At 40.0% G+C, this 24,213-nt stretch overlaps 1 protein-coding gene across 4 annotated transcripts in view; it reads left to right on the top strand.

The window, feature by feature from the left end:
* The window catches only part of LOC124622353 (phosphomevalonate kinase), a 70,437-nt gene that overhangs the window by 9,427 nt on the left and 36,797 nt on the right, over positions 1-24,213 (top strand). For 2 of the 4 annotated variants that reach the window (XM_047148029.1, XM_047148032.1), the window contains exon 2: positions 22,818-23,023. In XM_047148029.1, coding sequence (XP_047003985.1) covers positions 22,818-23,023 — 206 coding nt within the window. Of the gene's footprint in view, positions 1-15,700; positions 15,727-15,841; positions 15,883-22,817; positions 23,024-24,213 lie in introns of those variants that run through there. The other 2 variants (XM_047148030.1, XM_047148031.1) reach the window with 2 other exon arrangements.

Below are 24,213 nucleotides of genomic sequence, written 5' to 3'. Positions count from 1 at the left end.
ATCTGGTCAATCCAATGAGGGGGTGATGTGATGAACGAAGCTCGCACAATTCCCCTCTTGTTTTGCCATCTGCCTCCTTAATTTTTTTTCCCACTAATTAACAGTTACAGTGGAAGAGACATTGAGGAAGATGAAGGGAGGGAAGTCACCAGTTCTGGATGAGCTAAGTGTAGAGATGGTGAGAGCAGCAGGAGAGGTAGGGATACAATGGCTATATCAAGTAATGAAAATTGTGTGAAGACAGAAGATGATCCCAGAAGACTGGAAGAATGGAATAATTGTCCCAGTCTTTAAGAAGGGAAATAAAAAAGAATGCAAGAACTATTGGGGGATTACATTGATGAGTCATTGTGCAAAGACTTTTGAGAAAATTTTGGAAGCACGAATTTGGACAAAATTAGAAGGAAGAAAGAGAGAAGAGCAACATGGCTTCGGAACAGGAAGGTCCATGGTGGATCTAATTTTTGCTGTAAGACAGCTGCAGGAACAACACTATGAATATGGAATAGATCTTCCTGGACAATGAAAAAGTGTATGATAGTGTACGTAGAAGTAAAGTGTGGAAAGCTCTGGAGAACAAAGGAGGAGCAAAACAGATTATTTGGAGGATAAGGGAAATGTACCATGGAATTGTACTTAGGACCGAGAACCTGCCAGCTGTTTCCCTACAACAGAGCATACCAACAAAATGATACTTAGGATGGAGAATCTGCCAGCTCTGCAGACTCTTAGGACAAGCGTGTGCATAAAGAGGTGAAGGTTTGAACATAGACAAAGTTTATAAGGTCTTTATCAGGGCAAATGGGCACATTTATTATGATGCTAAAGAGACAACACGTAAGTGCTATGCCTGTACTAGAAACCCCCCACTGTGACGATCTTACAACTAAACTGCAATAGGAGCACTTTGGTTGGAGTGGAACTGCGCAGACTTGTGAATGAAGTACAGGCAGATACAATATGTCTCCAAGAGCCATATATGCATTGCACGGGACTTCCAGGCCTTCCCAAACATCTCATAACAGTTACCAGGTCCTAAAATGCGAAGGCTGAAATTGTAATAGTGAGCATAAATTACACAGTCAGAAAAGTAACACAGGTTTGTTCTGGACATGTAACCACAGCTGAAGCTATGCATGGATAAGAATTTTGGATTATCATATCCATGTGTGCACAGTATTCATATGACATAGAGCCTTTTGCAGCCATCGTCATTTGATAAGTGGCGCTATTCCACCACTTCATACACATTGCACCCAAGTTTTAACTGTCCGCCACTTGCTGATGGAATGCCCATTTTTTAACTGTTTACATTCTCGCTTCGGTTTGCTGTCTGAGTTATTGGCCATTTTCACAAATGATGTGCAGGCTGTCGACCACGTTTTACTTTTTATCCAGCAAAGCAATATGGCGAAGGCCATTTAATTTTTAGTTTTGGACCTCTGTTTCTGTATGGTGTCTTTTTTAGCCCTTTCTCCATGTCCCTGTTTTTAGCTGTCTTCTCTTATGTTAATTAAAACTGATGTATAGCCGTTTGCTCCTGTCTGTCTGTCTGTCCTCTCTGTCTTCATGTTCTATAGTTTTGACTTGGGCGCAAGTGACCCCAGTTGTTTTTGCGCCTTAAAGCAAAAGAAAACCAAACCAAACATACACAAACACGAACACACAAACTTCACATCCACAAAAACAACATTTTCTTCTAAGCAAGGCTGACTGGCAATAATTAGGGATGTGGTTGAAGAATTTTCCCTCCATACTGTCAGTGGTAGCATAGACTATAAAGCTGATATTCTGACAGATCTGCTTCAAAAAGCACAACAATTAACTATCCCAAAGACCGACCATGCACTGAAACAGAAACTCCCCTGGTTCACTAAGTTAACAAAACGAAGGGCAGATGCTAGAGACAAAAGGAAACATTTCCAAAAAGCAAAAACAGGCACAAGAGAGGGGGGTGTAAGATTGGAACTATACCGTGATGCGAAGCAAAAAGAAAAAACAAATTATGCAAGACCAGACAAGATCACTGGAACAATTTTTTCAAATTTCAGCTACAAAACCGTTTACACTTCTAATAGGTAAGGTAAAGATGCTGACAGTACAGTCAGCTTTTAGGCACATGGATGGCACTACTTCAAGGGGCTGGAGGTGTTCAGCAGAGAACTTGCTGAATACAATTCCTGATGATGAAAAAGCGAATGACCAGCAACATCACACAGACTTATGATGACAAATGGAGGACACCTACACAAATGGCTCCATTACTGTCCCACTTGCCCAGGAAGAGGTAGTGTTACCAATAAAACAAAGAATAAGAAGACTCGCAGTCCAGATGGCATACATCCAGAAAACATTAAAAATACTGTTGCACATGTCAGCCCCTTTGTAACAGAGCACTGAATGAAGCACTGCCATGTGGAAAACAGTGAATGCAGTAATCATAAAAAAATCAGAGGATCGGGGCCCAGCAGACCCAAAGAATTACAGGCCCATCTGGCTCTCGAACACTTTGGCTAAGGTGCAGGAGGGTCTCCTGTGCAACCGTCTATGGTCACACATGACGCTATCTGACCTTAGTCCGCATGATTATGGTTTTAGGCCAAAAATCTCAATAAACAATGTAGTTAACCAGGTACTGGAAATAATACAGGACATACATGAAAAATAAGCAGTAGCAATAGGTATAGCACATGCTTTCAATAATCTCTGGTGGCCTGCCTTGTTCACGAATCTATATATGCAGACACCAACAGTCTTAACAATAGCTTACTCAACTACTGCAAAGATAGGTTGATGCAGTGGGTAGCAGGAACACAAAAGGATGCCCATAAGGCTCAGTCTGTGCACCAATTTTCTGGGATATTGCCATAGACTGAAGATTGGTCTTTGCAGTGCACAGAGACGTGTGAGAGGGAATGCTGACGTGATCGGTGATACCAACAGAAACTGCAACGTTTAGCTTCACCATGTAGTTTGGATACTACAACTGCTAGGCCACTGGCGTTGGCAGAAATGTAAAAACAGGGAAGTCGACATGAAGTGTTCTGGACAAATCCGATATGTGACAAAAGCAAAAGACGGACCCATGGGACACCTTTAATTGTGCCACTTACAAGGAGTTACCATTGTTAGCAAAGTGGTTATTGCCAAGTGTGAGGGTGCATCATTTTCCTTTCAATTCTTGCTCTAAGGGGGATAAGCAGACTGTTAACTTGTTGATGAACAGAATATCTAATAATAAGTCAATACTTAAATATGCAGCTCTAAAACCAGCAGTATAGTTACTTTTATAGGGTAGTATGTCAATATTTTTAAAAATATCAACAGTCGTAGTAGCAGATGACAGAATAACAACAATACTACAAGTAACACAAACATGGAATTTAGAAATAAGTAGGTAATAGAAATAAAACAATGAATTTTCCTGTTTGTACAAGTAAAACAAATAATTATTTGGTTCTTTAGGTCATTATTTTCAAACATGTAAATGTGTAATTTGTGAAATGTATAAGAGGCAAACTGTAAAATATGAACTTTATAAAAATGTGCATAAACGTACATATTAAGTATATCTTCTGTTTTTTGTTTTGTTTTTCTTTTTTAATTAACTATTTAATTATATAGAAAACTAGAAAAGAACTAAAATTCTGAAAATTGTGTAGCATTCACCTTGTGATGAATTAAAATTACCCTGTGGTAACTGACAGAGCAATGGTGTGGGGAGGCGGGGCAGCAGTGTTGCCAACTTGTAGACAGCCACACTTCACAAGGTGCTGCATGTACCTACATAACAAAGAACACAGCAAGCATGTGGCACTCAAGAAAGAACTACCACTGGGTGGCAGCTGCTCTCTACCACTCGGCTCACTGAAACATCAGTCACAAGGTCATTTCAGTAAGAGTATAGCAACCTGGGAAAACCATGAAAACCCAAGTCAGGATGGCCAGATGGGGCACTAACCCCACTCCTCCCATATGTGAATCCAATACATTAAAACTAACTTAGCCACCTTGCTCAGTACATGACTTGCAAAGAAAAGATATGTATCTAGCTTACAAGAAGTGTATGTCATGCACAAGAAGTATAATCAGTGATGTAACTAAAACATGAACCACTTCATAAAATTACACACACACACACACACACACACACACACACACACACACACACACCTGCCAATACTATACCCATTACAACTGTTCTTATAACAGATTCCTATTTCTGAGGAGTCTGAAATAGAGAAAACAGGATACCAACAGCAGCAACATTCTTTTGCAAAGACACACACGGCATAGGTGCTACATCTATTAACAAATTAAGAAGTCCTCAACAATAAATGAGGACCTGGTATTTCTGTAAGGTAACATATTCACTTACACTCTAGAAACACTCAATGACAAATGTTTTTAGCTCTGCTCTAAAAGTCATTTCCTTCTCCATCCTCGTTATGTGTGTTGGGCATGCATGATAAACAATAGCACAAAAGTGGCTCACTTGTCTCTGAAGATGAGTTGTTGTTGCTTGCTGTAGATGGAGGGACCCACAGTTGCGAGTGTTATAACTATGGTAATCGCTTTTAGTTTGCAGGCCTGCAAGATAAGCCCTTGTCATCAACTCACATTTGTATGTGTATGGGGAGTGTACTGTAGTCATACACAACTTTTTAAATAGCCCTATGTGATAAGATTCAAATACCTTTTTTCTGTAATGTAAAAATTTCATTTAAAAGACTCTTAGTTTCACCTCAGAAAACTATTTTATAAGCTATAAGGGATTAGAAGTAACCAAAGTGAGCCATTCTAGCACCTTCTGAGGAGTGTATTTCAGAGAAAAGCTCTCAAACTGAGTCTCTGTGAGAGATTTCTTACATGATCTTTCAGTTTGTCTTGATCAACATACTTTCCTAAAAGTTTTGTACATCATACTCTTTATAACACACTTCTGCCCAGTACCAGTTGGAATTCTTGGTTTTGGTTCATTTTTACGAACTGAATATAATCTTGCACTGTATATCCAGTTTTTTGGCAATGGAAATTATTCCTGAAAGTTAATGTCCAGGTGACTAATAAATGCAGATGCTTACAAAAATTTTGTAAATCATTTCCTAATGCAATGTTCATACCTGTTGACAGCTGTGTAAGTGAACACTTTACAAAGCATGGTGTGCATAGGAGTAACAGAGGTAAAGAAATCGTATGTGCCAAAATAATAAAAGCCATTTTATCAGCATTTAAAGTCACCAGAATTCCAATTCTCCTGCCTGCAATGGCAAATGTAGAGGGCCCAACTATACCTGTGCAAACAGTGGAAGAACTGATAGAAACATTGTCACAAACTTTAGGTGCAGCAACAGTGATTTTTCCGTCTCAAAAAGCAACCATTAAACATACAACTATCTTCGTGCCTTCATCAACAGCAATTTCAGAAACTTCATCTGTTGCTGACCTTTCATCAGTACTGTCACCCAAGACCCTTCGTCAATATTGGTCCCTCCACAGTCTTTTAGCAGTTTAAGACCTTTCACTACCTGGTGTGTGTACATCATCAGCAGTATCAGAGGCAAGCAGAAGCAGCACAAGAAACGGGAAACACACAACTCTGCTTGATTTTTGGTACCCAGCCTTATTTCCAGGACTAACCTAACTCAAAGAACTGCTAGTACACTCCCTACAAACTCTGACTGCAATTTACAGCAGAACAGTGTCGTGAGAACATTGCACTGAAATCCTTTTTAATACACTGCCTATTTATGTGATAACTGCTTATAGAGCTCCTTCAGGAAAGCTACGCATGAGTTCAGAGTTATTCAATTTGGACTATGTAATGCTCAAGCCGCCATTGAATGTACAATGAACAACTTGTTTTGGCACCTTAAATGGAGGTCTTGATGACATTGTCATTTTTCAAAAACATTTGGAGAACATCTAAGCCACCTTATAACCATGTTGACGTGTGTTCTGCCTGGCTATCTCAACTTCAATTCGAAAAAGAACCTCTTTGTTGCCAGAGAAATAAAAATGTTTGAGCACCTAGTGACTGGCAGTGGTGTCCATCACAATCCAGTGAAAATAAGAGCAGTCGGAGATTTTCTGACTCTCAGCACATTTGTGATGTGAGAAGTTTTCTTGGAATGTGCTAATATTATCAGTGATTCATAAAGGACTTCTGTACCAAGGCATGGTCCCTTGCAAGAACTACTACAGGGAGATGCCAAATTTTCCTGGAACCAGGTGCAAAGAGAGACTTTTTTTTGCTCTTAAGAAGGTCCTAACACCATCTCCAGTCTTTAGTGTTGCGAGACAAGGATGCCAAGACAGAACTTCGTACCAACACTAGTGGTTATGGGATGGGTGTAGTTCTATTACAAATTCAGGAAGGTGCTGAAAAGGTGCTAACTTATATTTGTAGAGTACTGTCCAAGTCCGAGATGAACTACAGTACTACCTAAAATGAGTGGCTTGCAGTTGTTTGGGCCATCAACATGTTCCGGCTTCATTTATTGTTATCCAGTGGGATGAAACTTGGTTAACCCTCTCACCATTCTGACAGACCAACATTCTCTATGCTTACTGACTAGTCTGAAGGATCCATCAGGTTGACTGCCGACAATGGCACTTAGGCTTCAGGAATGCAAGGTCACAGTGATACACAAAAACAGGTTGCAGACTGCCTTTCAAGGCATCCTGTGGCAGAAGACAGCAGTGTGGACAAAATCTCAGTCATTACTTCATTAAATCACATTGCTACTGAACAGATCCAGCATTGCTGAAGACCATAGAAGCCTTTAAGGATGAGGAACCAACAAAAGAAGAATTCCAATTAATAAAGTGAACATTGTATATGAGGAACTATAATCCAATGGTTCATAAATGGTTGTTCGTCATCCCACCTCATCTACAGCCAGATATTCTGAAATATTCCCATGATACTCTGACATCTTGTCACATGGAATTTGTGAAGACACTAGATAGAATCAGACAAAGGCATTACTGTCCAGGTCTGTACTGATCCATTAGGCATTATGTTAACCACTGTAAGCGATGGCAGTGACAGAAGCACTTACTGAAATTACATCTGGGGTCTCCCATAAGTCCAAACCCTCGCCCACATCATGGTAAATGGGCAGCAGCCCAAAGTAGGGATGTGACTGATGGGGTGATGTACGGTGGAGACTATGTGTACCCCAGGACCATTCTGGTAGCTGTGAAGACCCAGCAGGAACCCTGAAAAGTGAGGACTATCGGGACTCTGGTGAAGATGTGGTGGCTTGTAGTATGTCTGGTTGGCTTCCCAAAGACAAAGGAAAGAAAACCCTGATTAAAAACTACCCGTCCTCTGGAAGGAGTTGGACATATGCCTGACAACCTGCTCCATAGAAAGAACTCATGTCACGGAACTTCAACAAATTGAAGGTGAACCAATCAGTTGTGACAAAAAATTACAGGGAAAGGTTAGTGATAATGGACAAACAGTCATGGGAGAAAGAGTAGAAATATAAAGTGCAAATCAGATTTATCTAATGTAATCTGGAATGTGAATCCTCTGTATCGCCCAGGGAGCCTGACAGAGCAACTAGGTGAAATAATGAAACTGAAATGGAGTATCATAGCTCTACAGGAAGTAAGGTGAAACAAAAGTGGAATCCTAGGAAAGCGAGGAGCTAGTATGTTCTATAGTTTTAGTGCAACCAAGTGGGGTAGCACAGTAGTTAGCACACTGGACTCACATTTTGGAGGACGATGGTTCAAATCCACATCCAATTATCCTGATTTAGATTTTCTGTGCTTTCCCTAAATCGTTTGATTCAAATGCCAAGATGGTTGCTTCAAAAGGGCATGGCCGCTTTCCTTCTCCAGCCTTCCCTAATCTGAGCTTGTGCTTCATCTCTAATGACATCATTGTCGACGGGACAGTAAACACTAATCTCCTCCTCCTCCTCCTTCAGTTTTAGTGTGGATAAGTATGAGCTCGGTATGGGCTTAAGCGCCTTGTGATTGGGTTCACTTGTACCAGTGCTAGGCTCTCAACACTGGATGAAAGTGAAAATTTTCAATTATTTAATAATCAATGCCCATGCTCCAACTGAGGAAAAAAGAAAAGGACTTGTTTTATGAACTCAAGGAAGGAACACATGATTACTGCCCAGTCTACAATGTAAAAATAGTCACTGATGATCTAAATCCTCAAGTGTGAAGACCACAGATATTTGAACCAACACAAGTCACCAAATGGGAACATTGCTAACCTGATTGATCATGTGTTGATTAATGCAAAGCACAAGTTAGAACTCCTGGACTTAAGGAGCCTCAGAGGCCCAAATGGAGACATTGACCATTTTTTGGTATGGGCACAAGTGAGAGTTAGACTCTCCAGTGCATCTAAAGGACCTCAAACCAAAAAACAGAAATATAATGTGAGAGCTCTAAAATCATCTGTAGTTACAAAGCAGTATGAGGAGAAGATCTCACAAAAAAGATAAAGAATACAGCGGAGATGTCAGCAACGAACCAAGGCACATAAGATGTCCATAGTGTGATACTGATTATGAGATTGCAACAGAAGAAAAGAATGTGGTATACAGAAAAATGTTACAGTCAAATTGCAGAAGAGCGTGAATGAGAGTTTGTAAAGAAAAAGGAGGACTAAAAGGATCCATCAATGAAAAAAGAGAGAGTAGATAAAAGCAAACATTAGAGTATTATAGTTTCTGAGTAATTGAATGAGGCAAGGGAATTGTGTAGGAAGGTAAAAGCTGCTTGGAAACAGTTCAGTGGAAAAACAAGCTTTGTAAAGGGTGAAAGAGGACAAACCATAAGTTAGGGGAAGAGATCTGTGTGAGGTGGCACCAACGTTTGATAAACTCCTCAACTCCAGAATAATACCAAGAGATCTGCAATTGCCTGTTCTCTAAATTTTCTCAATAACGTTTCACAAAAAGAATGTCTTCTTTGCTCCAGGGTTTCCCATTTGAATTGACAAAGCATTTCCATAACACTTGCGTGTTGATCAGATCTAGCAGCATGCTTATTAATTACTTTGACATCTTTGTTTAATCCAACCTGTTGTGAATCCCAAGCACTTTCAGTACTCAAGAATGGGTCACACAACTGTTCTGTACATGGTCTGCTGTTTAGATGAGCTACACTTTTCCTTAAAGTCTCCCAGTGAACGGAAGTTGACCATTCGCTTTCCATACCATCCATATGTGCTTGTTCCACTTCATTTACGTCCATGCTCTGTAAACCACTTTGACATGCATTGCACAGGGTACATCCGATTGTATCAGTTATTAGGGTTTCTTCCTGTTCCATTCACATATAGAGAGTAGGAAGCATGATTGAACTTCTCTGTGCACACTTTAGTTATTCTAATCTTGTCTTCACAAACCCTATGCAAGTCATATGTAAGTGGTTGTAATATATTTCTAGAATCATCATTTAAAACTGTTTCTTGAAACTTTGTTAGTAGACTTTCTTGGGATAGTTTATGTCTATCTTCAAGAGTCTACCATTTCAGTTTCTTCAGCATCACTGAAACACTCTCCCACAGGGCAAACAAATCCATTAATTTTTGTGCTGCCCTTCTCTGTCAGTGTTTAATATCCCATATTAGTTCCATGTGGTAAGGGTCCCACACACTTCAGCAGTGTTCTAGAATGGGTCGCACAAGTTATTTGTAAGCAATCTCATTTATAGACTGATCGCACTTCCCCAGTATGCTACCAAAAAGCTGAACTCTATCATCTGCATTACCCAGAATAGAGCCCATGTGATCATTCCATTTCGTATCCATACAAAATGTTACACCCAGGTATTTGCCCGTGTGATCATTCCATTTCATATCCATACAAATTTTTATGCCCAGGTATTTGTAGGAGTTGGCCAATTCCAACAGTGACTCATTGATATTGTAGTCATAGAATGCTATGTTGTTTTTTTTTCGTTTTGTGAAGTGCAGAATTTTACATTTCTGAACATTTAAAGCCAGTAGCCAGTATTTGCAACACTTTGAAATCCTATCAAGATCCGAGTGAATATTTATGCAGCTTCTTTCAGGCAGTACTTCATTATAGATAACTGTATCATCAGCAGAAGGTCTGAGGTTACTATTAATATTGTCCAAAAGGTCATTAACATACAGCTTCAACAGCAAGTGTCTCACTACATTTCCCTGGGGCTCACCCGAAGATACTTTTATGTCTGACAGTGTCTATTAAAAGCCAGTCACAAATTTCACTTGATACCCCATACGATCAAATTTTTGATTATAAGTGTAAATTTGCTAGTGAGTCAAATGCTTTTCAGAAATCAAGTAATACTCTATCTACCCGACTACCTGGATATGAAGATTCCAGTTTGTCATGTGAGAAAAGTGCAAATTGGGTTTCACGTGATCGATGTTTTTGGAATCCATGCTGGTTGGCATGGAGGAGGCCATCCTATTCGAGATCCCTCATTATGTTTGAGCTCAGAATATGTTTTAAGATTCTACAACAAATCGATGTCAAGGATATTGGATAGTAGTTTTGTGGATCACTTCTACTACCCTTCTTGTAGGCAGGTGTTACCTGTGCTTTCTTCCGACTGCTGGGCACAGTTTTTGTTCAAAGGATCTACAATAGATTATAGTTAGAAGAGGGTCTAACTCAGCTGCAAATTCAATATAGGATCTGATAGGGACTCCATTGGTGTCTGCAGCTTTGTTCTATTTTAACAATTTCAGCTGTTTCTCAACACCATCGACACTAATACCAAATTCACTCATCTTTTCAGTGCTACAACGATTAAATAGGGGCAAATTTCCTAGATTTTCCTTTGTAAAAGAACATTCAAAAACAGAGTGAAGCATTTCAGCTTTTGCATTGCTGCTGTCAATTTCAGTCCTTGTCTCATTCACTGGAAGACTGGACAGTAACTTTGATGCCACTAATAGTGTTTGCATATGACCAGAATTTCTTTGGGTTTTGTGAAAGATCATTTGACAATATTCTGCTATGGTAGTCACTGAAGGCTTCATGCATATTGCTTTGCAACACTACGTCTAGATATTTAATCAATGTGACCTCATCAAGCACACAACTCACACTGTATTTGAACATTACAATATTGTTTTCTTTACTCCTCTGCATTAACTTACATTTTTCTACATTTAGAGCAAGCTGCTGTTCATCACACCAAATAGAAATTCTATCTAAGTCATCCTATATTCTTCTGTAATTACTAAACAGCAGCATTTTGCTGTATACTACATGATCATCATCAGCAAACATTTGCAGTTTGCTGTTCAATCTGCCTGTTAGATCCATTTATGTATACAGGGTGTTACAAAAAGGTACGGCCAAACTTTCAGGAAACATTCCTCACACACAAATAAAGAAAAGATGTTATGTGGACATGTGTCCGGAAACACTTAATTTCCATGTTAGAGCTCATTTTAGTTTCTTCCACCTACGCTCAATGGAGCACGTTATCATGATTTCCTACAGGGTACTCTACCTGTGCTGCTAGAACATGTGTCTTTACAAGTATGACACAACATGTGGTTCATGTACGATGAAGCTCCTGCACATTTCAGACGAAGTATTCGTATTCTTCTCAACAACAGATTCGGTGACCTCCACGCTCTCCTGACCTCAACCCTCTTGACTTTCATTTATAGGGGCATTTGAAAGCTCTTGTCTACGCAACCCCGGTACCAAATGTAGAGACTCTTCGTGCTCATATTGTGAACGGCTGTGATACAATACGCCATTCTCCAGGGCTGCATCAGCGCATCAGGGTTTCCATGCGACGGAAGGTGGATGCATGTATCCTCGCTGACGGAGGACATTTTGAACATTTCCTGTAACAAAGTGTTTGAAGTCACGCTGGTACGTTCTGTTGCTGTGTGTTTCCATTCCATGATTAATGTGATTTGAAGAGAAGTAAAAAAATGAGCTCTAACATGGAAAGTAAGCGTTTCCGGACACATGTCCACATAACATATTTTCTTTCTTTGTGTGTGAGGAATGTTTCCTAAAAGTTTGGCCGTACCTTTTTGTAACACCCTGTATAGAGAAGAATAGCAATGCTGATTCTATTATTGAAGAAGTCTTCAAACCACTCCTATATGGGACCTATTCTGTCTGCTTGGACTTTAATTAACAGTCTGCAGTGGGGCACCGTGTCAAGCACTTTCTGGAAATTTATGAACATGGAATTTGCCTATTCCCCTTCATCCATGGTTCACAGGATTTTGTGGAAGAAAAGGGCAAACTGAGTTTACAAAAATGATGCTTTCTAAATCTGTGCTGATTTGTTGACAGGAGTTTTTCTGTCTTAAAGAAATTTATTGTATTCAAACTTAGAATATGTTCAAGAGTTCTGCAGCCTACTAATGTTAAGGATATGGGTCTCTAATTTTGGGGATCTGTTCTTTTACGTTTCTTATGTACAGGAGTCACCATGTTTTTTTTTCCCCCAGTTGCTTGGGACTTTGTGCTGGGTGAGAGACTCACAATAAATACAAGCTAGGTAAGGGGCCAGTGCTGCAGAGTACTCTGTTAAAACCAAATTGGAGTACCATCTAGACTTGGAGACTTATTTGCTTCCATCTCTTTCAATTGCTTCTTAGTGCCAGGAATGCCTATTTCTATGTCCTCCATACTAAAGTCTGACCAGTGGTCAAACAGTGGTATGTCTGTATGATCTTTTTGAATGAACCGTGACGTAAATGCGAAATTTAAGACTTCAGCTTTTGTTTTGCTATCTTCTATTGTCATACCAGACTGGTTGTTGAACAACAGGATAGAAGCCAATAGAGGTACAAGGAATAAATGACTCGAACAAAAATACTGGCCCACAGTCTCTGGAGGAGATAAGAATTGCTTTCAAGAAACTGAAGATCAATAGGTTACCAGGTGCAGATAATATTCCAGCAGAACTGTTCAAACAAGGTGACAATGAATTTGAACCAGATTGTCCTGAAAGTGGTCATTTCAGTATAGATTGAGGAGAAAATATCCCAGCAAGGGAGAGAAGGATTATATGCCCTATTTACAAGAAAGGAGATATATTGGACTGTGTGACAACTATCGACGAATTACACTGCTAAACTTGGATTACAAAATATTCTCCAACATACTGTCTGACCATCTCCTCCCAATTGTTTAGAGAGAGTGGCTCATACCAATGAGGATTTCTCCCAGAGAAATAAACAGTGCAGCAGATCTTCACTGTATGGGAAATTCTAGAAAAGAAAATTAAATTCAAGATTGGCCTGCATCATCCTTTCATCAACTACGAATCAGTGTACTGTACCATGCCAGCTGAACTAGGAACTGTGGAAAATTGATAAGGTTTATGAGATTGTCAATGAATGAGGTACAGACTAGTATAAGAATGGAAAGAATGGGGTCTAATCCATTACTCATACTCAATGGTATAAGGCAAAAAAAAATTTTTGGCATGATACCTTGGAGAATGTCATGTGTGATACAAACCTTGTATGCAGTGCAATGGTCTTTTATAAACCAGTGCAGATACTAGTTTATACCAGTGACATAGGTAACAATTGCAGTTGCAAGAACTTGGAAGACAGTGGAAAGACATTCATCACACTTGAGCATGCCAATGGGAATATGGAACTGAATATCAACAAACAGAAAACTTAATATGTGGGTGTGGGGAAATCATGTAGCGAAATCATGCTCCCTCAGTACCATTGGGTAATTATACATTTGAGAGAGTAGAGCAGTTTAAATGGATGGGATCAAGAGTCACTCACTCAAATGGCACCTCTTATGAAGTTAAACAGAGATTAAAATTATTTTCTGAAGACCCTTCACTTGTATCACTAAATTAACAATATATGAAACACTTGAAAGACCATTGTTTACATATGCCGGGGAAACTTAGTTGTTAACGACAAGAGATATTGGAATGCTAGAAGCCTTTGAGAGAAAGGTACTTTGAAGAATCATTGGCCCAAACTGTGAAGGAAGAGAAGCAGGAGGAAATGCAATCATGAGCTATACACTATATATGAAGCTCCACCAATTAGAAGAATGGTGAAATCATCCAGATTGAGATGGGTGGGGCAAGTGGCAAGGATGAGTGCTGTGGAAGTAACTAAAAGGATATAAAAATTTCCATTATTCCATCCTGGACTTTCCATTGTTTAAAAGAACATGTGATAGAAATCCAGGAGGGTTAAAGAGGATGAGGTTGACCTTGAACCAGATGGCTGGATGGAGCAATGTAGGACATGTAGAAAAACGGCTGTAGGGGAAGGAAAGCTCAAGTGGTGAATTGTGATAAGCTGATGGACAATTGTTGAAGAGGCCAAGGTTTACAATGAACTGTAGAACCCTAGAAGAAGCATCTGGTACCAATTTGCTTTGCAGCAGCACCATTCTACTGAATTGGCATAATTCTCTTGCAGAGGTTCCAGAAGTTGGAATTGATGGATCATAGTCTGCACTGACTACTTCGTGCTTTCTACTGTCACTAAGCTGTGCCGACTGTCGAAGTTCTATGAACTGTAAAGGCTCCTTGTGGAAGACATCATTTGGAAGCATGAAGCATTCTGTGTGGTGGTCTCTGATTGTGGAAAAGTTTTGCAGTTGGGACTGGTATCAGAGGTAATCTCAGGTTGTAACATCACCCACAGGATGGCAACTGCCTACCATCCACAAATGAATAGCCTCACAGAACACTTTGATAAGATGTTGGCAGATATGCTTTCAATGTACATTAATTTTGAATTGAGAGAGTGTAGTACAGTGCTGTCCATTGTGACATGCATATAACACAGTGAAGTGAGACACTACAGGATTCACACTGTTCATTCTGTTCCATAGTTGTGATACTGAAACGACAGTAGATATGCTGTTCCCATTTCACTGGGATGATGCTCAGGATGACTATGTGAAACACCAGGATCAAAGAAGCAAGACAGCTGGCTCGCATACAGACCCTGGATGCCCAGTGGAAGGACCAAGAGTGCTGTAATACTGAGCACCACCCAGTGAGATAAAGCCCAGGAGAGTTGCTAAGGATTTTTACTCTTGCAGAAATTGAGACTGCCAGAAAAGTTACTAAATCACTACTTTGGGCCTCCTCATAGCCTTCGATACTTGCTGGACAATCACATACGAAGTCGAGGATTATGACCCTTCATCAAGAAGCTAAAAATGTAGGGATATCATCCATGTTTTCTGTATGAAACCCTGTTGCAGTCGTTAGGTACAGCTCAACATAGGGGCTTCTCATACAAGGAAACTGAAGACTTGCATGATGATTGTGAAGCTTTGATATAATTATATGTTATTTAGTATTTATCATTTCTGAAAGGAACTTGAAATTTCTTACATTTGTGATGTTTGCATATTCTGGAATACTCAGCACTCTCTGCTTAGGAACTCAGTTTAGCCTCTGTCTGTATGTTGGTATTCATTATAAATGTGCTCTCAGTGCAAATTTATCATACTTCACTGTTGACTGTGCTTTCAGGGAACCATGATGATCCAGAGCATTAGTGGGGCATTTTTGTGCATCACTGTGATTTGAAGTGCTACTTTTGGGTCAACGGGAGTTGCATTCTACAGTGAAGTTGGAAACAGTTTGCATGCGTTTGCAGTGAAAATGTATTGTAATTTTATTAATGGCATCATCATGACTAACCACTCAGAAAAACGTAATGAGCTGCATATGCCAGCACCATACTTGGTACATCATGTTCAGCTGGTGAGAGCCTGGGGTGTGGATGTCACTCATTGCTTCTCTAGTGTTCACCAGCAAACCCCCAGTTCTTTAAAAAATAAAACTCCCATGTATAAAACAGCTTCAGACTTCTCATTACTTCACAAATAAGTTAATGTGTCAAACATTTGCATTAAGCATGTAAGTGAGAAAATGTTTCGAAAGGGCTTGAAACAGTGTTTAAAGTTTATTGAAAATCTCTATGTGCTATCATTCAGTGACTGAGTATTGTGTGAGTAATTTGTGCTTTGTTTTAAGCAAAAGCTAGTTTTTCATGCATATGTGTTAATGATGCCATGTCCCCTGAACTATGTGTCATACACTAATATAATTTTGCAGGTACATTCAGTGGTATATGTGGATACTGTCTGCGAATTGTGTTGCAAATAGAATTAGAAGTAAATAAGTAATAAATTAAAACATCATGCCTGATGTGGCAGTTTTACTGTGTAAACAGCAAAAATTTATGAGGGGGAGTCAAATGAAAACCTTAAAAGTGTAATTAAAAATTGACATTTTGTGCCATTGTTCTGTAAGTCGGCAGTAGTGTACCCAAGGATGTAAGAAAAACCCTACAACGGGCAGCTTACTACAGACAAGCAGAACACTGCTATAATACCAGTTCAAAATGCCTGCCTCGCTTCTGAGGAGCACCAAGAAAGAACAGAGTTGCGTCATATCTCTTTTCTGACTTTTGAAGGTACGAAACCTATTGAAATTCATTGGTTAGTGAAGGTCCAGTATGGTGATGTATGTCTATCACTGCAGCAAGTGTATGGGTAGAGTAGAAATCTTGAAAATTGCGTGACTTCTATAACAGGTGCTCATTGTTCGTGTCAGGCATACCACATTGTGACACCAGAGTCTACTGCAGCAGTTGAAGCCATTGTGATGGAAAATCACCATACGTCGATGGATGAAATAACTGCAGATCTGAATGTTAGTAAAGGCTCAGCACTTAAGTTTTGCAAAGTTTCTGCAAATTCTTTGCAATGGCAGCTCACTCCAGAACTGAAAGAGTGAAACGTTGATGTCTGTAAAGAAGTTTTGCAGTGCTTTGTAACAGAAGATGTTTGTTTTTTGTGAAAATCATAACAGGAGACAAAAGCTGAGCACATTACCACCAACCTAAAACAAAGATAGCTGGCAAGGATTGACGCAATCCCTTATCACCAATAGTCCCCCTTAAACATCCCAACAACCACCACCACCACCTTATCACCAAAACACAAGAAATTCTGGACACAGCTATCTGCAGGGAAGATTTTGCTGATGCTTCTGGGTTGGATGAGGCATTGACTCAGGACCAAGACACCCTATCCTTATTCTTTCACAACCTTAACACCTTCTCACCCAACTGCTTCACCTGGTCCTCTTCAACCCTTCGTGAACATGGACCACCTCCCATCTTTTTCCATATTAAACGCATCAACCAGCAACAGTACTAGCATTTTGACAGCTGCCACCCATTCCACACCAAAATATCCCTCCCACACAGCCTGGACACCTGGGGACAGCATCTCTGCAGTGACAAGAACTCTCTTGACCAGTATACTGAAAGCCTCAAAATCCTTCACAGGCAGGCGCTATTCCTCAGACCTAGTCCACAAACAGATTTCCTGTGCAATATCCCTACACACCTCCAATCCTCCCACCAGCAGCTTTGATTGTCTATCATCATTCCCTGAAATGAGGGACATCCTAACCAAGAGCCTTCCCACCCCACTAAAATGGTGTTCCATTGCCCACCCAACCTCCAAAACATCCTAGTCCATCCCTATGCCACTCCCATTCCCAACCCTTTGCCACATGGAGCATATCCCCATGGAAGAATCATGTGCAAGCCCTACACAATTCACCCACCCAACACTTCCAGTTCCAGTCTTGTCATAGGCTTATCCTGCGACATCAGAGATCAGGCCACCTGTGAAAGCAGCCATGTCATATACCAGCTCTGCTGCAATCATTGCACAGCTTTTTTGTGTTGGTATGACTGGCAACCAGCTGTTCACCAGGACGAATGGCCAACAGCAAAGTGGTCCCCCGGTGGCACACAACATGCAGTGGAACATAACACACTTGATTTTAATGGGTGCTTCACAACCCGCTCATCCAGATCCTCCCCTCCACAATCTGCTTTTCTGAACTATGCAGATGGGAATTATACTAGCAACACTTTCTCTGCTCCAAAAGTCGTTCTGGCTTCAGCCTATGGCAAGCTAATGTTCCCACACCCTCCACCCAAAAGTTTACATTCTCTCTGTCATATCACCTCCTACCAGTTCATAGTCCCTCACCCTTATTGTGCACCTCCCTCTGCCAATGCACCACCTGCCTTTTCATCTTCTCTGCTCCTCTTTCGTTCTGGTTCCCATTCCCCTCTTCCTCCCTCCCTCCCTCCCCACAACCTCACGACACTGCACCTGGCCTTGTTCCACTACCATCTAGCCCCCTCGACACTCCGTCAGGCTGTGCTGACTTCTTTCCCACCATCTGTACCCTGCTATCCTCCCCCTTTCCATTCCATATTGCAGCTTTGCGACACAGCACAATTGTATTGTGGCTGGAGATAGTGGTCTTGTGTGCATGAGGTGTACTTGCTTGTGTGAATGTGTTTTTTTCTTTTCGGAAGAAGACTGGGCCGAAACCTAAATGTGTAACTGACTTTTCATTGTGCACATATGTAATTTAATGTGTCACTTTGAAGTGAGTAGCAATTTATCCTTTTCGTAATATTATTGATATTCCAACATGAACTTTTCATTGTTTGATTTTGTGTTCCAGTTTCGTTCATAGAAAAATATTTAAGGTTTTCAGTTGACTCCCTCTCATAGTAAGCAATAAATATTCCACCTTTCATAATTTTTTTAAGGTTGTTGGCATGAAAAGGTTTTGTAGAGGTTTAAATTATGTGTAAACTATTTTGCAAGTCATGAAGTGCTCTCATTCTCAAATACTGAGTGAGTATAGTCTGCGTATTTGCATTCAGTAAGCCATTCTGCCATAAGACATAAGCAGATCCAACTGTAATACTTTTGTTATTGCATTAAGCCTTTAACATAAGATTATGCCTTGTAATGAGTAGTTCCTGACAGCATTTTAAATGTTTAATTCAGTCAATAATTATGTAAATATCGAAAATCAAAATTTTGTTGCCCCTTTAAGTTGTACATAGGCAACCTGCAACTGTGTCTGGGTGCTGTGAACTGGGTCTACTGTTTAGTAATATAGATTATGAATGCTGCTTAATTATCATGTCATAAGTGCCGCACTAAACAAGTCTGAATATTACTTGTGCCACTGTGGCGAAAAACGAAACTTTCCTTCACATATGCAGCTGCTGTTTCACTTGGCAGTTGCCTTTTACATTTTTGTCAGTACTGAAGCCACCATTGCAGCTTACCTTCCAGGGGGTTGGAAATACATGTCTCTATCCCACCCCATAACAGGAAAAAAAATTAGTGACGATAGTCACAAGTCATGGACTGTCAAAATGAAAATTTTATCATAAAATTGGCTCATATATGTGAATGCATGTTCCATCATTACATACACTCTATCCGCAGATTTAATTGTTGCTGCAAACAGGGGACTTGTCAGTATTCATTCAAGAAAGTATGGACAGATGCACAATACAGAGCTGGTTTATAATTTTGTCTGCACCAATAGTCTAAGTGAACTCTAAGCAATTGTACGAGGGCAGTTCAATAAGTAATGCAACACATTTTTTTCTGAAACAGGGGTTGTTTTATTCACCATTGAAATACACGAGGTTATTCCCCAATCTTTTAGCTACACAACACTATTTTTCAACGTAATCTCCATTCAATGCTACGGCCTTACGCCACCTTGAAATGAGGGCCTGTATGCCTGCACGGTACCATTCCACGGGTCGATGTCGGAGCCAACGTCATACTGCATCAATAACTTCTTCATCATCCGCGTAGTGCCTCCCACGGATTGCGTCCTTCATTGGGCCAAACATATGGAAATCCGACGGTGCGAGATTGGAGCTGTAGGGTGCATGAGGAAGAACAGTCCACTGAAGTTTTGTGAGCTCCTCTCGGGTGCGAAGACTTGTGTGAGGTGCGAAGACTTGTGTGAGGTCTTGCGTTGTCATGAAGAAGGAGAAGTTCGTTCAGATTTTTGTGCCTACGAACACGCTGAAGTCGTTTCTTCAATTTCTGAAGAGTAGCACAATACACTTCAGAGTTGATCGTTTGACCATGGGGAAGGACATCGAACAGAATAACCCCTTCAGCGTCCCAGAAGACTGTAACCATGACTTTACCGGCTGAGGGTATGGCTTTAAACTTTTTCTTGGTAGGGGAGTGGGTGTGCCGCCACTCCATTGATTGCCGTTTTGTTTCAGGTTCGAAGTGATGAACCCATGTTTCATCGCCTGTAACAATCTTTGACAAGAAATTGTCACCCTCAGCCACATGACGAGCAAGCAATTCCGCACAGATGGTTCTCCCTTGCTCTTTATGGTGTTCGGTTAGACAACGAGGGACCCAGCGGGAACAAACCTTTGAATATCCCAACTGGTGAACAATTGTGACAGCACTACCAACAGAGATGTCAAGTTGAGCACTGAGTTGTTTGATGGTGATCCATCGATCATCTCGAACGAGTGTGTTCGCACGCTCCGCCATTGCAGGAATCACAGCTGTGCACGGCCGGCCCGCACGCAGGAGATCAGACAGTCTTGCTTGACCTTGCGGCGATGATGACACACGCTTTGCCCAACGACTCACCGTGTTTTTGTCCACTGCCAGATCACCGTAGACATTCTGCAAGCGCCTATGAATATCTGAGATGCCCTGGTTTTCCGCCAAAAGAAACTCGATCACTGCCCGTTGTTTGCAACCCACATCCGTTACAGACGCCATTTTAACAGCTCCGTACAGCGCTGCCACCTGTCGGAAGGCAATGAAACTATACGAGACGAAGCGGGAATGTTTGAAAATATTCCACAAGAAATTTCCGGTTTTTTCAACCAAAATTGGCCGAGAAAAAAAATGTCTTGCATTACTTATTGAACTGCCCTCGTATTAGGTTACCTTTTTCTGTTTACGATTAGAAGGTTACCAAAAGGGATCTTACTTTTATCACACAATGCATCACAATTTTAGAAGCACAGAAGTGCAGTATGGACATGGATCCAAATAAAATTTTGATCACTGATTGTATGTCTATATTAAAGCATATAATGACAAATTACTGCAGAATATGTACGTTATTACATCATCAAAATAATAGATCAGTGCGTTCACTGTAATCGAAAAGGGAAAATCATAGAAATAACTTGTCTGAAAGCACATTATGGAATCAGATACAATGAAGAAATTGATACACTTGTGTAGGGAACAATGTTTTTAAAGATAATATTACCCTACTCAGAATTTAATAACTTCATTAAATCCCACATTCATCTCTTTTGGCAAGTAGAAATCTACACAGTAAAGGATTTAAAAGGCAGTTAACATGCAGAAGCTCAAGACAGGGTGCCACTGGAACCTTGGTTCCACAAAACCAAATGCAGCCAAAGAAGCATTCCAGTTTAATGAACATTATTTTAAGCCATTGTGATTTTCCTAGACACCTGTAATGCCTTGGAATTTGTGAGACAGTGTACTGTGATTGTAGAAATGAGAAGTTATTCTGTCTCTCTGTCAAGAATTCAAGAAGAAGAGCCAATTAAAAACTGAATAAAGGGAAATGTACCTCTCCCTGTCTCCAATAGTTCTCCATCAGGAACAGTAATTATCTAGACCTAGCAACAAAAGATTTCAACAAAAGTGATTTGCACATTTAGTACATATTATAATAAGTAGCATATATTCATATAAAAAAATACAGAAAAAAACAATAATTTACTTTGTAAGGAAACATGATTGGAGTGTTTAAATTATGCTATGTTAGCTATAATTATTCGCTAGAATAAAACTTGAATTTATGTGTGCACTGCTCTTATTTAACCTATAAAAAATCTTGATTAAACATGTTAATCTCAGTGTGAAACTACTACTGGAAGATCAGTGTGGCAGGGGCTACATTACACTTGAAGGATTGTTATTGTGACATCCTCTAGATACCATTAATCCACATGAAAGGCAGTTTTGGTCTATTTCCATTTGATTCCACCTGCATATTATGTTCTTCCATAGTAAAGCAAATAGGTGCAACCTTAACCTGAAGGTTGGTGTAAACACAGCAGTGCTATTGGAGCTGGTATGCCCTCGCCTCCCTCTGATGTTTGAATCAACTTACTCAACCATTTATAAGAGGACCTACAGTTTAACATGGGCTCCAACGATTATGCCGCCTGACACTTCTCAAATACAAAAATAATTGCCAAAGTTGACTGGGCCAGTAAATGATTAGTATCTTTTCTGTTGGTTGGGCTCCTTCAGTGAAGTAATGCTTTTAACTTCTTATCTGTATAGTCAAGATACATGAGTAACTACAGACTGCACAGAGTTTAACCCAGTGAGCACATTTGCAACCACCTCGTTCATTATGTTCACAGTGTGTCTTATCTGTCAAACATCCTCCAGCTGTTGTGGAAGCACGAAGATAGCATGATTCCAAAGAACTTTTGACACTTTACCAGCACTAAGTGACTCGCTTCAAACTTTTACAGCTGCTGCGTATGTTATAAACGGTGCTTGCACTGGTTACCAGCAGTGGCCTAAAGGAAATCATCAGTATGTCAACTGACGGTACTTCTATAATAGTTCTGTACGTGCTTAAAGAGATGACAAAAAAAAGGCAGTGCATTCACACTGAAATAATGAAATGCAGCTGTAAAAGGAATGTGCTGCTCCATATTTAAAATAAAGTATTGAGAATGCAGATACATTAAGATTTTTTAAAACTGAAATGAAAAGGTGAAAGAAAAAATGACACTGAAATATAATACTAAGTTTTTCTTCTTCTTCTTCTTCTTCTTCTTCTTCTTCTTCTTCTTCTTCTCCTCCCCCCCCCCCCCCCTCCCCGACACTACCACCTTCTTAGTTACAGAATGCTATAGATAGTAGTAAGGATTAAATTTAAACAACTTTCCTTTTTAGGCTGAAGCCTAATGATGCTGTGGTACTGCGGTTGTCAGCACCAATAAAAAAATATTGGGCTGAAAGTAAGGGTCTCGATTTTGATCAGCTGCTTGGTACAGGTGCATACAAAGAAAATTATCGGCTAGAAATGATACGTTGGGGAGAGTCAGTCAGGGCCAAAGACCCAGGCTACTTCTGTCAGCGTGCAATAGAAATGTCCAACGGTAAGAAATTCTGTTGTAAAAATAAGTATATATAATACCTATTGTCATGGGCTCTTCTGTCACACTGTCTTCCTGGTTAAGGCTGTATGAGAAATATCTTCTATGTTTTTTTTATTTCTTTTCCCCATATAAAGGCTGCATTACTACTTTGGCTGTAGCCATGTGAGAAGTTGCGTGAGCAACACACACCAGTCAAATAACAATGGTTGTCAGACGATTTTTAGAAAAAGACCTCCATACTCTCAGTAGTTGTTTCCAGTGCAATTAATAGTATGGGGTTAACAAATGTGTTGTTGGCAGAAATTGTAAATAAACTAAATAAAATTAGCTCATAGGTGCGAGCTGTTCATCTGAATTCTATGTTAAATCAGGCTTGTGTGTTATCCCTGGATAAACACTCAAAACTTCTTCCAGTTGTTCAGATATGTCTGTGTGGCATTGGTTCTTGGTTTTTAAATACTGCATGAGTTGCTCAAACTGGATATTTTGTATAAAGATGTGGGCATTATTGTCCAAAACTATTTGCATTATTTTCCAAAGCTATCATTATAATTTAATGAAAAAGAATTTACCAAGTGATATCTCTAAGTGTGCTGCCTGAATCAGTATAAAATCAGTGTTTAACTTAATTTACATTTCAGTTTCTCTGTAATGAAAATAAGTACATAATTCTCACAAAATATCATTTGTACTTATTATGGAAGAAATCATTTAAAAAAAAAACTGCATCATTTTTAATTCCATATTTTGTCACAATATATGGTGACAACCCACCAGAAATGAAACTTCACATCAGATATAAACTGTGTGCTGGATCAGTACTAAAAACTGTGCCCAGCAAGGATCTTAGTTGAAGTTTCAATAAAACACTCAGTTTTAATGTATGGAAAAGTTTTATGGGAACATACATTCCACTGCAGAGTGAAAAATTCAGGCAGGTAACACTAGAAATATTTGATTATTAAATTCCCTGAGGAACTACCTTATGTGCTTTAAGCAGTGTCAAATGTAGGGTTAGACTCACATGCACATGAGGCGGCTGATTGGTCACTGCACAATAGTTCCGGCCGCTGTGGCCGAGCGGTTCTAGGCGCTTCAGTCCAGAACCGTGCTGCAGCAAAGGTCACAGGTTCAAATCCTGTCTCGGGCATGGGTGTGTGTGATGTCCTTAGGTTAGTTAGGTTTAAGTT

This window comes from Schistocerca americana, chromosome 7 (assembly GCF_021461395.2).
Source record: "Schistocerca americana isolate TAMUIC-IGC-003095 chromosome 7, iqSchAmer2.1, whole genome shotgun sequence".
In the NCBI taxonomy this organism is placed as follows: domain Eukaryota; kingdom Metazoa; phylum Arthropoda; class Insecta; order Orthoptera; family Acrididae; genus Schistocerca; species Schistocerca americana.
Note: the sequence above shows the minus strand (reverse complement) of the source record. Positions and strands in the feature narration are given on the sequence as shown.